Source organism: Acinonyx jubatus, chromosome E2, assembly GCF_027475565.1.
Source record: "Acinonyx jubatus isolate Ajub_Pintada_27869175 chromosome E2, VMU_Ajub_asm_v1.0, whole genome shotgun sequence".
NCBI classification, from domain to species: domain Eukaryota; kingdom Metazoa; phylum Chordata; class Mammalia; order Carnivora; family Felidae; genus Acinonyx; species Acinonyx jubatus.
The window spans coordinates 54,095,744-54,112,484 of NC_069396.1; the positions used below are offsets into that span (position 1 = coordinate 54,095,744).

The 16,741-nt window shown below is 60.3% G+C and overlaps 1 protein-coding gene across 1 annotated transcript; it reads left to right on the forward strand.

Moving 5' to 3' along the window:
• Window positions 1-345: 345 nt before the first annotated feature.
• IGLON5 (IgLON family member 5) lies at window positions 346-15,844 on the forward strand. The gene is made up of 8 exons (XM_027036987.2): window positions 346-495; window positions 8,217-8,295; window positions 9,398-9,630; window positions 11,031-11,150; window positions 12,573-12,707; window positions 12,872-12,992; window positions 13,525-13,679; window positions 14,964-15,844. Exons 1-8 carry the CDS (start codon window positions 417-419, stop codon window positions 15,050-15,052), a joined length of 1,011 nt encoding a protein of 336 aa, XP_026892788.2. The 5' UTR covers window positions 346-416; the 3' UTR covers window positions 15,053-15,844.
• Window positions 15,845-16,741: the final 897 nt, after the last annotated feature.

The window sequence follows — 16,741 nt, forward strand, 5'->3', positions numbered from 1 at the left end:
TATTGGGCCCCGAAGCAGAAGGGAGGTGGGCTCCGGAAGTGTCCCCGACCCGGGGTTCTGGGGATCCGAGGTGGGAAGACGTGGGGACGCCCCGGGCGGGAGGGGGTAGGGGCCGGGCCGCAGTAACAAAGGCCTCTCCCTCCAACAAGCAACCCCCCCTCGGCCCCGCCTCCCCGGCCCCCCGCCTCCCCTGATTGGTCGGCCTTCCTGCCCGTCAGCGCCGCCCCCCTCCCCGGGTCTGCAGCAGCTCCGGCCGCCTCGTCGCGCCCCCCCAGCCCCCTCCCCCCGCCCCCGCCGCCCCCCGGGCCGGTGCAGCCGCAGGCGGGGTCCCCCTCCCCCTCCCCCTCTCCCCCCGGCCTCGCGCGCCCCGGACCGGCCCCCCCTTTCCCCTCCCCCTTCGCGCCGCCGCTGCCGCGATGCCCCCCCCTGCGCCCGGGGCCCGGCTCCGGCTTCTCGCCGCCGCCGCCCTGGCCGGCCTGGCCGTCATCAGCCGAGGTACCGCAGCGTCGGGGGCGGGGGGCTCGGCCGGGACGCCGGGGTCCCGAGAGGGGACTGGGGGTGGGGGGGGGGCCGCCTCCCGGGCGAGGAAGGGGAGGGCCCCGGACGCCGAGGTCTGGGCCCCGGGGCGGGGGCTGCACCCCCTGGCCGGGAAGGGGGTCTCGGACGTCTGGATTCGTGCCCGGGGGCAGGGTTCCGCGTCCCGGGGGCTCGAGCCTGGGCCTAGGGGCGGAGGTCGGCTTCTCCCGGCCGGCGAGAGAGGGGTCGCGGACACCTGATCTCGGCCTGGGGGCGGGAGTCTGCGGCTCCCTACCAGGGAGGGGGGGATCAAACGCTAAAGTAAGGGTCCCTGGTCAGGATCTCTGAACTGAGTTGGGGTGCGGAGGGGAAGTGAGATGCCCCGTCGGGGGTCTTCGTCTCTGAGTGAAGACGGTCCCTGAGGGGGGTCGTGGCCTGAGGGCTGGGGTAGGCGTTTCTGGGCAAGGGTGGGGGGATGGTGCCTTCCCAGGATCTGTAAGAGAAGGCGGCAGGGGTGTCCGCAGAGCTCCAGACCAGGGCCAGGAGAAGAAGGGGGGCTCTGGGCTCCCAGGTGGGCCATCTAGGTGGGGAGAAAGTGTTGGTGTTTGGAAGGTTGCAGTTACGTGGGAGAAAGGAGCTGGTGATCCAGGAAGTTGGGGACCCCGGCTGGGGACTCAGATGTGGGAAGCCCCTGCTGGGTAGCAGGGTTCAGAAGCTGGACTGAGAATGGAAGAGGCAGATGGAGAAGCAAGGGAAAGGAAGGGTTAACATGGGGTCAAAGGGTTAATCTCAGTCCTGGTGGTGCAGGAGCAGGGGGCTGGGGGCTGTTTGTGTGGAATGGGGAGGGGTGACCTGGGCCATCTCTGGATAGCAAGTGTGCAGCTGGACTTTGTGTGTCCCCGTTGGGCCAGCAGCCCAGAGATGGTCCAGGAGGTGCCCCCTGAGGACAGGAGAGAGAGCAAAGAGGCAGGAGGCAGGCACCAGGGTTAATTCAGTGCTTCTGGAGGATTCCCCCAGGCCCTGCCCCGAACCGAGGATCACAGAGTCTGGGACACAATCGGGGACAACATAGAGTCCGCAACAGTCTCAGGGAGGCAGCCACTCTCAGCCTTCCACCCACACACAGCGGGTCACACACAAACACATAAACACCCGTCACCGAGTCTGACCCAGAGCCGCACCCGCAGACACCCACGGTCTCACAGACATGGCCCCGTGTGTTCAGGACGCCTGTTTCCGCACTCGGGACCCCCAGCCCCCGGGCCTCAGCTGGCTGGAGGCTCATTGGGTCTGAGGTCGGAGCGTTCCTCCAGCCTGACCTGTCTGAATCACCGTCTGACTCTCTGACTGCCTGTCTGCCTCTCTGTCTCTGACTCTCGTCTCTCTAGGTCATTTCCAGAGGCTCCCTAGCTCTGGGGGACATCCCATTTGTCTCTTTCTCGGGGTCTCTGTCTCTCCATCCCTGCTGGTCTCAGCACAATTTGACATCTGTCCCTCCCTGCCTGGAGAACTGTTTCTCATTGTCACACACGCGTGTCCCTGTCTCTTCCTAGCCCCCCTCACGTGCGCCTTGGTCTGTCCGTGTGCCTTTCACTTCTGGGAATTCACGTCCCCACTGGCACCTCTCATTTTTGTCCTTGTCCTCCCCTTGCCTCTTGCCTTCTGCTTCTCCTTCCCCCACTCCTCGTACCCTGTACCCTCATGACTCCCTTCCTCCCCCCCTTCCCTTTCCCACCCCCTCTTTTCCTTTGATCTCAAGATAACTTCCCATTTTCCACCCTGAGTCTTGCAGATCCCAGAAATCACTGTTGTATGCACATCCTGGGCTGGGAGCTTCTTGGAGCCAGGAGGCGGTCTGTGACCTAGGTCAAGTCCTTTCCCACTCCTGGGCCTTGGGGTCCCCGGGGGAGATCTGGGGACAACAAGGGACGGGGCGGGGGAATGTGGGCTGAGACAGAGCCAGGTGGCAGCCAGACAGCCCCACCCACTGTCATTTGGGGCGCTCTGAGAAAAAGCCTGGGTCCATGTCTACAAAACTGCATCTTCTCTCCTCTTTGATTCACTTGCTGGTTTCCAAATTCCGGAAGGAATGCCTGCAAGGGAGCAATCCACCACGAGTCTGTAAATCCACCTTGTCCCCGCCCCGCCCCTCCCAAAAGGCACACTCCACACTCCGGAGAGAGCCGTCCCGGCTCTCCCCCTCGCTCGTGCGAAGTCAGACACGCAGAGTTGCACTTATACGCAAGGTACTGGTTTGTTTGTGGATGTTTCTCCCGAGATAGAAACAAAATAAGCCCATTTCTCTGCCACTGGCTTTTTTCCACTTAACCTTAGTTCCCTGGCATCCATAGATATCATTCTGTTTTTCATTTCTTTCCTAAATTCTTTATGCCAACACACACACTCACACCCACGCCGACACACCCACACCCACACATATGTATTCACTTCCAGAGATGGTGCAGGCGGTTCCTTTGCTTCCTGGCCGGCTGGCGTGGGGTATTAGGTGGCGTGGGGCCAGCGGAATGAGGCGTGCCAGCTACTGTCCACGGGGCCCTCCGGACCCCCGGTCTGTCTGGACTGGATATTTGACAAATATTTACTGAGCACAAAGTCTCCGTTCTGGGCACTGGGGATCTATCTATACGTACACAGCAGTGAGCAAGCCAGACGAACTCAAGGAGCTCTCAAGGAGCTTCCATCCCAGTGGGACGGAGAGAGATCAAAACCTCAAAACAAGCATGGAAGGCAACAGGTAATTTCAGAGAGTGACGGGTAGCCTAAAACAGTAAGACTGACTCGGGACGCGCTGCGCATGTGGTCTCTGGTGGTTGAGGAAGCCCTCTCTGAGCCGCTGGGAGGGGAGTTTGAACTAAAAGGAGAGCAGTCAGCCTTTCGCAGATCCCCAGGGAACAGTGGAGGCAAAGGTCCTGAGGTGGGAACCAGCAGAAAGGAGCAGCCAACACATTGTGGAAAGTTCCAGGGCTCTTGGCTCAGCGTCCAGACTCCGGGAGTCCGGGGCATCCGTGCTGGGAAGGCCTCTACACTTCAAGCTCAGCTCAGAGGAAGAGGGGGTCTTCTCACCGGCTCTTCCCTGCCGGAGCCACACCCCTCCCAACACCTCCCCCACCCCTCCCTCGGGCCAGCCTCCCCTCTGCCACAGCTCCCAGAGTGACCTTTGCAAAGTCACACACGCTTGCGGGCCTTGGCTTCCTGTCGGGGGAATCCAAGCATCCCCCCATTGGAGGGTCCCAGCTGCACTTATGTCCCTTTGAGGGGTGGCCCAGGGGCCTCCATCTTGTTAGAAATCTCCTTCTCTCTTAAGGAGAGGAAACTCACCTAGCCATGACCTTCATCGCTTGATCAATCAAGCCCTCATACCTGCTCCCTGGCCAGCTACTAGTCCAGACTGGCAGAGACCCGAGTGGTCCTTCTGGTCACCACCGGCCCCACCCCCAGGACAGGCTGGCACCTGCTGCCTCATCACCCCAACAGCCGGCACACCTGTAGCTGTTGGCTAGCACCTAACCAGCAGGCTCTGCGTTGAACCTGTTGCTTGGGTGACCTCCTTTCATCCTCACCACCACAACTCGGGGGTGGGAACCCTGAGTCCCAGGGACCTGAAAGTAATTTGTGCAACCAAACGGCAGAGCTGGGACTCGAACCCCGAGCAGCCGGGTTCTCCAGTCTGTTCTTTCAGCGGCCTGGCCATGCTGGCGTGGTGGTGTGAGAGCAGATGCTGACAGGGCACCTGTATACCAGTCGCTGACTCGGGGGTGCTGGGCATAGAGCGACCTACACCCTGCCCCCACCCCCACCCCCACCCCCAGGGGACTGACACCGAACCAGGGATAGCAATAGATGTTTCCTAAAAAAGAAGGTACTGTTAGGAGCAGCTCGCATTTATTGGGCCCTTTCTGCATGCTAAGCGCTGAGTTAAACGTTTTTCTTGCATGTTCCCATGAAATCCTTCACAAAACCCTCAGAAGGAAGAGCTGCTCTTTTACCCCTTTTCAGAGATGAGGAAACTGAGGCTCAGGCTGCCTGGGGGTCCCCCGGCCAGGAAACGGTGGCACAGACATTTGATCTCGTGGCACGGATTCCTCGGGGCTTTCTTATCCAGCCTCTCAAGACCAGTCATTCTCCCTACAAACACGTCCCTGGTCTGAGCTAAGCCCAGCTCTGGGGGACACAGCCAAGAATTGGGCCCCCTGGGGAACACCTGGTCAGGTGGGGGAGGCGCCCTTGAACACTGCCCCAGCCGAGTCAGAGAGGATCCAGTAGAGAGTGGAGACACTCTCGGTCTTGAACAGTCAGGGAGGTCCTCCCGGAGGAGGGGGCATTTGAGTTTGGGTCTTGAAGAAGGAGTAGGAGTTCAAGAGCTGGAGACACATGTTGTAGGTATCTCTTTACATTCATCCTTCCAGTAAGTATTTCCCAAGGCCTTCCAGGGTCAGGCCCTGTGCTGGGAGATGCTGAGGGTACATACAGACCTGAGTCAGACCCAGGCTCTGCCCTCGAGAAACTTCTAGTCTGATGGGGGAAACAGACACAGATGGTCACCACAGTGTGTGATATGAGCTCTAAGGGAGGTAGTCCAGGCATTGTGGGAAAACAGACCAGGCTTGGAGGGGTAGGGAGGGCTCCCCAGAATTGAGAGAGAGTTTTCCAAGCAGAATTCCTACCGAGTGGATCTCATGTGCACCAGCTTGCTTATATATTAAACATCTCGCGAAGCCTCCTATGGGCCAGGCCCAGAGCCAGCAATGCTGGAACCCTGGAGGTGGGTCAGACACAGGCCCCACCTGGAGGGGCTCCCATCTGGTGAGGGAAGCAGGCTCAGGCAGGATCCAGGGTGATCAGGACCGAGAGAGAGAGAGAGAGAGAGAGAGGCAGGAGCCGTGCTCAGTGACCAACTGGGTGTGAAATGACTATTCCCACCCCCACCTCCACTTACTAAAGCCCAGAAAAGGGAAGGGACTTGCCCAAGGTCACACAGCAGGGAGGGGGTTCCTGATCCTGGAGTCTGGGAATTGTGTGAGACAGATTCACGGACCCAAGACATCCAGATTTATAGACACGGGGACCAGGAATCCAAGACCCACCTGAGACGTGGAGTCCTTCATCACGAAGTCTCCTGGGACTGCCCTCGGCTGAGCCCGGAGCTGGGTGTGCCGGGGACACAGATGGTCTGAGCCAGGCTCTGGCCGGGAGGAGCAGGTTGGGGAGGCAGCTGAGTCTGATCCAAGGTGCCCTGGGAGCGGGGCAGGAGCTCATCCCGGCACATATGGGCTGTGTCTCCGAGGAGAGGCCTCATTATTCCAGACCCCTGGAGAAGGAGAAACATTTTGCCATAAACGGTGGCACGATGAAGAGAAAGGTGGGGAACACAGAGCTGGGCCACGCATGCACGAGGGGAGACAAAGCAGGAGAAGGACCCCAGGGCCCCGGATCCAGGTTGCGGGGCTGGGCCTTTGTCCTGGAGGCAGCAGGGAGCCACGGGAGGGGCCCCGGGCAGCTCTGAGGGTCGGGGACTTCCCTCTGGAAGGAGTGTGTGCCTGTGTCTGTCAGGACATATGATTAAGGTCCTGCCTGCCTGTGTCTGTGGGCCTAGCTCCTCTGGGTGGCTCCTGGCTGCGGTCAGGGGCTCAGCCCAGGAGCCCTCAGTTCCCAGGGGACCTGGGACAGTTCCGTCCTCACCCCTAAGCCCACGTTTCTCTTGTAACCTTGGACAGTGGTTGTCACAGGGGGCGGAGGGGGGGTTTTTGCCTTCTAAGGGGCATCCGGCGATACCTGAGGCATGTATGGTTGTCACCGCTGTGAAGAGGGGGGAAGCTACTGTCATCTGGTGGGTAGAAGCCAGAGATGCTGCTGAACATCCCGCACTGCGCAGTCCCCACGGGGAAGAATTGTCCGGCCCCGGCTTGGGAGTGTATGAGCAGGAGTGTGACCAATCCTGTGTGTGTGTGTGTGTGTGTGTGTGTGTGTGTGATCCGATCGTAGGTGACAGCGTGACTGTGTGCACCCGATTCTTGGCCCAGGGCAGCCCCTTTGTGTTGCGAGGCTGTGGCCGTGTAACTGTCTCATTGCACACCGTAGCTTTCTGCACGACTTTCCAGAGGGCGGGGGCGTGGGCTGCTGAGCATGGCCCTCAGGCTGGCAGTGTCAGTGTGACTGATTGGGCCGGCGTGGGGGGCGGGTGAGAGAGAGAGAGAGAAAGAGAGAGAGGTGGCCCCCTGGATGGGGCTGTAACCGCTCCTGCGTAGACTGCACCTGCGTGTGGGGGGCTGTTGGCATCAGCACGATTGTGTGGGTCCAGTTGTGTGTGGTAGGGTGACCTTGGGCTGGCTGCGTGTCCTGGGCTGCGTGTCAGTGGGACTGTGTGCGCCCCCGTGCCTCTGAGCAGGCCCCATCGCCGTTCCTGTGTCGGAGTGCGGGACCGTTTCCCCCTCCGGCCCTGGCTCAGTGTGCCTTCCCCGGGCCCTGGTGCTGTGTCTGTCCCTGTGTGCGTCCGTCCCCTGGCCGTCTCCTGCTGTCACCAGGGCCGTGTGGCAGCGTCCACCGCACGCAGCTCGGGGAGTGACTCTGGCCGGGCTAAGGGGCTGCAGGGTCCACCCCAAACCCCACGACCCGGGGAGCCCACCGCACTGGCTCTGCCCCAACCCGGTCCTGAGGGGCTGCTGATGGAGAGGGCCCCCGGGAGTCATTGGGGACGGCACGGGCAATTAATTCATTAGATTAATTAGCTCCTCATGCCAGGGCGGGGGCAGGGCGGCCCCGTTGCGAGGCCCTCCTTCCCCAGGCGTCCAAGGTCATCCGGCCTCCTCTCCCCCGCCTGATGCCGTCTCCAGCCGCCGCCTCCGAATGCCCAGCCCCCACTCCCTGGCCCCAGTCCAGCCCGGTGGACACGGTCCACAGAGAGATGAATGGGTGGGGGTGGGGGCTGTGCCGGGCGACGGTGCCCATGAGCGGCGCTGGGGGGGGGAGGGGGGGCGGGCAGGCGTGGGCGGGCCCCTGCAAGTGTGCCCCGTGGCCACGGGCAGGCGGGCGTGTCTGCAGACGCGTGTGTCTGCCGAGGTCTGCGTGTGGCTGTACACGATGCCCAGGGGGTGTATTTGTGCGTCTGTGATAGATGTGCGTCAAGTGGATATACGCGTGCGTCTGTGTCTGCGTTTACGCGTCTGGGTGTCTGCATCCGCATGTGTGGGTGGCTCTGTGTGCGTTTCCGTGTATTTCTGAATTCGTGTGCCTACGCGCGAGCACGTGAACGTGTCTGAACATGTGTGCGAGCGCCCAGGTACACGGCTGTCTGTGTATCTGCACGTGTGTGTCTGTGCATATACATTTAGGTACTTGTGAGTCTGTGCATGTGTATGTATGTGTCTGCGTGCAGTATCTGTGAGTGTGAGTGTGCGTATATCCACACGTGTTTATGCGCTGTCACCGGGGTGCTGTCTTAGTATCTGGAGGCGTGTAGGTCTGTGTGTCCAGGTCCGTCTGGATCAGTGTGGGCTTATGGGAAGGAACACGTTGCATGTGCTTGCTCTGTGCGCGTCTGCCGTGCGTCTCGGGAAACACCGAAGGATGCGTGTGCCCGCGGGGTTGGGAGATGCCTGTGTGGGCCAGGGCACGTGCGTGTGTGTGCACATGTGTACGGTCCCCGCTGAGCTGCCGAGCCGAACTGGCCCTCCCGTCCCCAGGGCTGCTGTCCCAGAGCCTGGAGTTCAGCTCTCCCGCGGACAACTACACGGTGTGCGAAGGTGACAACGCCACCCTCAGGTACCTCCCCTCCCCCCCCCCCCCCCCCCCCCATCTCGGGGACTCAGAAGATCACCCAGTCCGACTCTTCACCTTCCTTAGGGGAAGCCAGTCCTCACCTGCAGAAGCAGCCTGGTCCCTGTCACTCAGGAGAGGTGGTGAGGGGCACGGACTCTGGGCCTGGCTTCCTGTCTGGGCCTCCGTGTCCCCATCTGCCAAATAGGTAGAGGAACGATAACCACTGTAGAGGCTGTTGTGGAGATTCAAGATTTTGCACACACTCTCTGAGTTTAGAAAGCAAGGCACATTGTGACTGCTTAGCAAATGAGAGCCAGCCTTATTTCCCGCCAGATCAATGCTGCTCCCCATACTGGGTCTGCCCCCCTCTCCAGGCCTCTGTCCCCTTCTCTGGATCTCTGTCTCCCTCTCTCTGGATCTCTCTGTCCGCCCCCCCCCGGGTCTCTCTGCCCCCCCCCCGGGTCTCTTTCCCTTCTCCCCGGGTCCTTGTCCCCCTCCCCCTGGATCTCTGTCCCCCTCCTTCTGGATCCCTGTCCCCACTCTCTGGGTCTCTGTTCCACCCCCCGGGTCTCTGTCCCCTCTCCTCAGGTCCCTGTCCCCCTCCCTCTGGATCTCTGTCCCCACTCTCTGGGTCTCTATCCCCACTCTCTGGGTCTCTGCCCCCCCCCCCAGGTCTCTGTCCCCTCTCCTCAGGTCCCTGTCCCCCTCCCTCTGGATCTCTGTCCCCCTCCCTCTGGGTCTCTGTCCCCCTCCCTCTGGATCTCTGTCCCCCCCTCTGGGTCCCTGTGCCTCATCTCTCTGCATTTCCGTCTCCCCCTCTCCCAGAGTGCCCCAGATACTTTTCCAGTTTCTAGCACCCAACAATCACTCAATAACCATCAGCTACCATTTCATTGTGCACTTAGGCTCACACTTTCCCTCTCTGAGGCTCAGTTTACCCACCTGGAAAGTGGGCACAGTCACCTCGGCCTCACGGGGCTTCAGTGGGAACTGACCGTGCAGGAGGCCTTCCTCCCCCCACCTCCGAGCCCCCACGACGGTAGAACCTGGGGGGGCAGGCTGGGGTGGGGGAGACAAAAACCGTCCTCCCGTGTCCTCCCTGAAGCTGCTTCATCGACGAGCACGTGACTCGCGTGGCCTGGCTGAACCGCTCCAACATCCTGTACGCTGGCAATGACCGCTGGACCAGTGACCCGCGGGTGCGGCTGCTCATCAACACGCCCGAGGAGTTCTCCATTCTCATCACCCAGGTGGGGCTCGGCGACGAGGGCCTCTACACCTGCTCCTTCCAGACCCGCCACCAGCCATACACCACTCAGGTCTACCTCATCGTCCACGGTGAGCCCTCAGCGGGACCCTGGGTGGCGGAGAGGGTGGAGGGCACCGGGGGGGGGGGGGGTGGGGGGGGGAGACTGTCCGTATCCTCGCCAAGTGCCCGCTCCCCGACCCTGGGGACACGTGGTGTGCGAGGCGGACACACCCCCTGCCCTCGCAGATTTCAGCCGAGCAGAAGGAGGGACAGGCACCCGGAAAGTGACCCTTCAGCATGACAGCTGCTAGGACAGGAGAGCTACAGGGGTGAGGGGGTGCTCCGAGGAAGATCGCGGTCATTCGCTCAGCTCTGTTGGTTGAGCGCCTGCCACGTGAAGGCACTGCTCCAGGCCCTGGGGCTCAAGGGGGCAGGAGACAGAGAGAGTAACGGGACAGAGCTCAGGGGGCTGCCCCACGTGGCACCAGAAATGGTCTGGAGGGCCGGGGGCCGGTGGACAGACAGGAACCCAGAGATGGAGACAGCCCAACAGGGCCACGACGAGGCCCGACTCAGGAGCCAGACCACCCCCCCTGCTGAGGGACCCTGAGCATCCGAGGAGGCCTCGGACTCGCCATCTGCAGAGCGGGGAGGACTGTCACACGTCAAACCCAAGACTTCGTCAACTGGAAGGGGCAGCTTCATTTTACGCTCTGCCAGAAAAGACAGAGAGAAAGCACCCTGTCATTTAAACGCTGGCCTCTCATGTGGTCTGATTGGAGCCACGTTCAAATAGCTGGAAGAAATAGCCGTACACATTCGAGCTGCCGACCCTGGCAATCTCTGGGGCGCCTGGGCGGCTCAGTCGGTTAAGGGTCCGACTCTTGATTTCCGCTCCGGTCACGATCTCACGGTTCATGGGATCGAGCCCCACGTTGGGCTCTGTGCTGACACTGCACAGCCTGCTTGGGATTCTCTCTCCCTCTCTCTCTCTCTCTCTCTCTAAATAAATAAATAAGTAAACTTTTTTTTTTTTTTTAAATAGCAACATTAACCTCAGAGGGTGGTAGGGTAGTGAAGGTTTAATGAGCTAACTTTTGTACAACATTTAGAACGGGGTTACCACGCTGGAAGCACCATATGAGTATTTGTTATATCAACTAATTGTTTAATATAAGAATAATAATTAATAAATAAACGTAGACAGAGATAAGGGAGAAAGTCAAACCAGAGGGCAGAAGAACCAAGTTAGGAGGAAGGTAGAGAGAGAGAGACAGAGACTGAGAAAGAACGAGAAAGGCAGAGATCAGGAGTTAGACAAGGAGCCAGACCCAGAGGCAGAGGAGAAACAGAGGAATTGTTACAGAAAGACAGAGGAAATAATTGGCTGGACTCCTGGGTCTGAGGGAGGAGGGGCTGGGGGTCCGGACTCCTGGGCCCTGGGAGGCCGTATTCACCCTCTCGCGACCTCTCCCCTCCCGGCCTGCAGTCCCCGCCCGCATCGTGAACATCTCCTCACCCGTGACGGTGAACGAGGGAGGCAACGTGAACCTGCTTTGCCTGGCCGTGGGACGGCCGGAGCCCACAGTGACCTGGAGGCAGCTCCGAGGTGAGGACCCCTCCCCTGACCCAAAGCCCCTTTCCCCACTCCACAATCTGGGCCCCTCGATTCCCCATATCCCTAGCTAGACTCCCGGACTCCTCCTTTCCCCCTTCCCTGGTCCCCCTAACCTTTGTCATGGTTTGATTCCCTCACCCCCACCTGATCCCATTATTTTACCAACAGCCCCCAGAGCTTTAGAGCCTTCACCACCTGCCGTCCCAGGCCTGGGCCCTTTCCTCTAAATCACCTGCTAGATTCCAGCCTGCCCCCTGTCCCCACCGCTAGTATCCCTGGTCTCCCCCCAGCAGCTCACATAATTCTGGGTTCTGAATCCCTACCACTAACCCTAAGTCAAGCGATGGCCAGTGGCCCCTATCCCTATTCCCATCTCCTGGTCACCTCACTACATCTCGCTGGATTCTCTAGCCCATCAGTTCTCAAAGTTTGGTCCCCAGACCAGCAACAGCAGCATCACCTGGGAGCTTGCCAGAAACGCACATCCTGGACCCATCCCAGACCTAATGAATGAGAACCCCACCTCACCCCACCTGATCCCCAGCTCCCCGCCCATACCACCACCAGTCCGTTTTAACAAGCCCTTGGGGTGATTCTGGTGCTCGAGCTGAGAACCACTGCTCTAGACTAGCCCCAAACATAGCAGCAAGGTACCTGAATCTGGTATTCCAGATCGCTGGATCTCTCTCACCACCGTTTTCACCTGGATCTCCACCACCATTCCCCAGATCCCTAGATCCTCACTGACTGGGTCTTTGGAGACCAATGGTGCTTATCACTCAGCCCAATAACTAGGTGTCAGATCCTGGATCCTTTCCTGCTGGGTCATCTGAGCCCCACAAGCCTGGGCTTGAGATCCTGGCTTCCTGGATGCCCTTAGTCCAAAATGTCTTCTGAGCCCAGTGATGTGTCATAAGACCCCAAATACCCGGATTGCTGATCCCAATCACTAGATCCTGATTCACTGAACCCAAGAACTAGATCCCAGAGCTCTGGATCTGCCCCCCACCTTCCACCCTCACCCCTGCCTTGGGTCCGTATTATCTGGAGCTTTCCGAGCACCAAGGTCCTGGGACTGTCCCCACTGGGTGCTCTAAGCCTCATGATCTGAATCATGAGCTCCCAGATCCCTGGATCCTCCCATGCACCCCCCAATTCTAGGACCCTCCCCGTTGGGTTCTAGTTACTAAGCCCCACACCCTCATTCTCTGCCAGACCCCTAGCAAGAGATCCCAGGCTGCTGATCCACACCCCACCCCCAAACCTCCTGCAAACCCTTCCTGGCTCCCACTGACCCGGGCACTCCAGGCCCTGCGGTGCCTGCCCCGCTGATGTGTGTCCGTGTTGTGCCCGTGTTGTCCCGTGTTAAGTGTTTGTGTCCGGCCCCGCCCCCACCCCTTCCTCCCCGCACAGACGGCTTCACCTCAGAGGGCGAGATCCTGGAGATTTCGGACATCCAGCGGGGCCAGGCCGGCGAATATGAGTGCGTGACTCACAACGGCGTTAACTCTGCGCCAGACAGCCGCCGTGTGCTGGTCACAGTCAACTGTGAGCCCCTTGGCACTGGGCACAAAAGGGGGGCAGGCCCTGGGTCTCTGGGGAGGGGGAAGGGGAGTGCTGGACTCCTGGGAAGGAGGGAGGAGGGGGATGGGGACGGAACCCCCGAGTCCCCACCTGGCTAGGAGAATTCGCTGACTCTCACCCCTCGCCAGATCCTCCGACCATCACGGACGTGACCAGCGCCCGCACAGCCCTGGGCCGGGCCGCCCTCCTGCGCTGCGAAGCTATGGCGGTGCCCCCCGCGGACTTCCAGTGGTACAAGGATGACAGACTGTGAGGACAGCACCGGGTCCGGCCCGGGTGGGGGTGGGGAGGTGGCCGAGCCCTAGGTCTCGAGAACTGGGGGAGTCCAGCTTCTGGGGGATGGGGCCCAGCTTCTAGCGAGACTGTGGGGACTTGCTGAAAACTTGGGTGTCACAATGATGAGCGTTGGAGCCTGGTCTCAGGCTGTTCAGGGAGAAGTTCAGGGGTCGATGCTGAGGCTGTGGCAGGGAAGCTTCAGAGGACCATTGGGGCTGGGGTCCAGCAGAATCTGGGAGCCCGTAGAGATTGGGGGCCCACGCCAGGAGAGTCCAGTGTCCCTGAGGGGCCCCTAGGGGTGCCTGGAGAGAGGGGTGTCAGTACGAATGGCCCAGAGATCCATAGGGGGCTAGAGCCTGAGGCTAGGGGCCTCTGGGGTAGGGGGCAGAATACGGGGTCTCTGGGAAATCAGGGAGCCTGAGAGCTGCGTGCAGTGGGATCTGCGCCCTGAGGGGGTCCCAGGCCAGGGTTCCAAGGCCCGGTCCCTGACCCGGGTCCCCGGCAGGCTGATCAGCGGCACAGCCGAGGGCCTGAAGGTGCAGACGGAGCGCACCCGCTCGATGCTTCTCTTCGCCAACGTGAGCGCCCGGCATTACGGCAACTACACGTGTCGCGCCGCCAACCGGCTCGGAGCGTCCAGCGCTTCTATGAGGCTCCTGCGTGAGTCCGAGAGGGAGGGGCGGGGCCGGGGCGAGGGGGCGGGGATCGGCGGGGGGCGGGGCCGGGGTCGGCGAGGGGCGGGGCCGGGACTGTCCCCCAGACCGACTGCCAACTTAGGAAAGAGGTCGACCCTGAGACCCAAGCAAGGCGACTGAGCAAGAAACCCATTCCCTCAATGAATGTCGATTCACTGAGTGCCCCCTAAGGGGAGGGCTTTCGGCGCTGGGGACATCGCAGTGCCCAAAGGAGACAAGGTCTGGGGACTCGCAGAGCTTATGGCCTAGTAGTAGTAGAAAGGCAGTAAATAAGTAGACACTTAAATATAATAAAAAGCAAACAAAAACGTACATAAAGAAGCACCAAAAAAAAAAAAAAGTGGATATCGATAAGGGTGACGGAGAAAATAAATAAGGATTGGAAATGGTAGCGTTAGATAAGCTCATCATCAGAAGTTTCCTAGAGAGGATAACATTTGAACTGAGACCTGAATGGTCAGAAGCAGCCAGCCCGGCCAAGCTCTGCGGGAAGAGCTTTGCAGGCAGAGGGAACGTATATGGAAGGGCACAGTGAGAAAGGCTAGCATGACCTGAGCACAGTGATCACATGGAGGCTGAGACGAAAGAGGAAGGGAGGGGCAGAGTCTCATGGGCCATGGAAAGGATTTTGGATTTTATTCTACTGCAGAGTGAGGCCACCAGAGGCTATTAAGCAAGGGAATGACCCAGTGGTTGGTGCTTCAAAAGAGAAATCACTTTGACTGCTATTTAAAGAATGGCCTGTAGGGGGGGTGTAAAATGGAGGCAGGAGGCCCCCGCTCTGTGGCACAAAGTCTCTGTATGCCGAGAGTTTTGAAGGTGGAGGAAGAAGGAAGTGGGGGTCGAGGCGATCACAGGTTTCAGCTTGAGCATCTGGGTGGATGGGCACGTAGTAGTAAAGTATTGAAGTGGAGAGATGCTGGGACGGGTGCGGTAGCCAGTCTCGGGGAGGAAAGTCAAGAGGACCATTTTGGACGTGCCGACTGCAAGACCCTTGGTGGCCATACTGGATAGACCGAAACTGTACGACGGAGAGACCGACGTGGAGAGAGCCCCGGGCTGAGGCGGTGAAAAAGAACATCTGGGAAAAACGGAAAAAGAGAGAGGGACTGAGTGGCAGACAGAAACAAGTGTCGCTAAGTGTCTTAGCGTCTCTGCCCCCAGAGACAGGGCAGACACAAGGCACCGGGAAACACACATGGGGTCTCCCCTTCCCAGGCCACCCCCGCGACCCTCTGTCTTTCCCCAGGCCCAGGATCCCTGGAGAACTCAGCCCCGAGGCCCCCGGGGCCCCTGACCCTCCTCTCCGCCCTGGGCTGGCTGTGGTGGAGGATGTAGGAAGAACCCAGCGCAGCTCGCCTCCCCCCTGCGAGGGGCCTGAGGCGGAGAGCGAGAGAAAAAGGGAGAGCCAGCGCCGTGGGTCTCGAGGGGGCGGAAGAGCTCTCTGCCACCGAGGAGGAAGAAGAGAGGAGGAGAAGCAGGAGGAGGAGGAGGAGGAGGAAAGCTCTTTAGAGAACCCATCACTGTGAGGGATAACGCAAAATTATGCATCTTTCTACAGCCATTTTCGCCACCGTTCACGTTTCCGATTGCGACCCACCCCCGGCCACCCCACACCCCTCTCTTAGCTCAGGCTGTCAACTGGATCGTGTGTATGTAGTGGGTGTGTGTGAGCATGAGCCTGCACGTGTGTGTATGTGTGGGGGGAGGGGCTCAGCAATCTTCCCTCCCCTAACACCCCCATGCCCACTGCCCCCCAGTGCTGCTGCCTCTCTCCTCTGGCTGGAGGTAGGTATGTGGGCTTCGCGGCTGGAGCTGTGAGGGGAGGTTTTCCAGGCCCCCTGCTTCCCCAGTGTATGCACGCACCCCACCCCTTCCCCTCCCTGTTAAAAGAGCGTCTCCTGGGCAGGTTGGGGGTGGGGAGGGGTGTCACGCTCGCCTGTCAAGCTATCTATCATTCAGCCTCTGTGAGCAGGTGAGCGATCTCCATCTTGGCCCGGGGCCTCATTGCTGTCAACCACCAGCTGCCTGTAGCCAGAGGTCCCATCGCTGGCTCAGCAGCCTGAGACCTTCCCACTTTCCCTGCCCCCCACCCCGACTTTCTGGCCCCCTCTGGGCCAATCGGTGCTTCCATCCAACTGTCGGACCGGTGCCTGTGGCCACCTGTCTGTCTCAGTGCTTTGCCCTCCCCGACCCCCGACTCCCCTTGGCCACCCGCAGCACCAACCAGCTGCCCTCCATGCCCCCGCAGCTTCCCACGGGTGTGGGCTTGCTGGTCCCCCACTCCCCCACTCCCTGGCCTCTCTCCCAAAGGCTGACCTGACCGCCCTCACACACACTCACATAGACACACACACACATACCAGCGACCGTGGCCAGCAATAGGCCCCCCGGCTCCGGCTGCACTGCAGCTGGTGACCGGCTGTGTTCCCCCCGAGGGTGGGCAACTTGTCAGGAGGGCGTGCTGAGAGGCTGTAACCCCAGCTCTGAGGTGGGAAGACACGATCTTGGCACACATCACACAAAGTGGGGGAGAGAGAGGCGTCACACAGGCATCCCCAGTCCAGTCCAAGATGTCAAGTCTCCAGCTCCGACTCCTGGGGGACCCGCTATAAACACTCGCCCCAAACCACACTACCCAGAGCTTGGTGGGGGGGGGGAGCTCAGAGCAGGGGCAGGGGGGCAAGGGGCAGTGACTGTACCTCAGACGGGGGCGTGGGCCCCATCCCACATTGTCTTCCATTCCCAGGGTCCAGGGGATGGGGAGGGGAGGGGGAGGGATGCAAGGGAGGGGGCGGGGGGCCCTGGGGGCCGTGTGTTCCGATTCATGGGGAGTGTTGAGACCACCACACCAATAAACGCCTTTTTCCAAAGTCTCTGCCTGCAAGTATCCGTGTCATTAAGGATTTGAGTGAGTGGAGGGCAAAGGGTCATGGTCATTGGTGGTGCCTCTCCAGCATCATTTCTGCCTTCTCTGTCTTTGGTAGATTTTGATTGGCTTCAGCCCCTCGGCTAATGAGTTCCAGA

Bases quoted from the DNA above. Each gene is read 5' to 3' on its own strand.
- IGLON5 (XM_027036987.2), top strand. From the start codon at position 417: ATGCCCCCCCCTGCGCCCGGGGCCCGGCTCCGGCTTCTCGCCGCCGCC. The intron at 8,296-9,397 runs GTACCTCCCCTC...TCCTCCCTGAAG, and splicing joins GGTGACAACGCCACCCTCAG to CTGCTTCATCGACGAGCACG. The intron at 12,708-12,871 runs GTGAGCCCCTTG...ACCCCTCGCCAG, and splicing joins TGTGCTGGTCACAGTCAACT to ATCCTCCGACCATCACGGAC.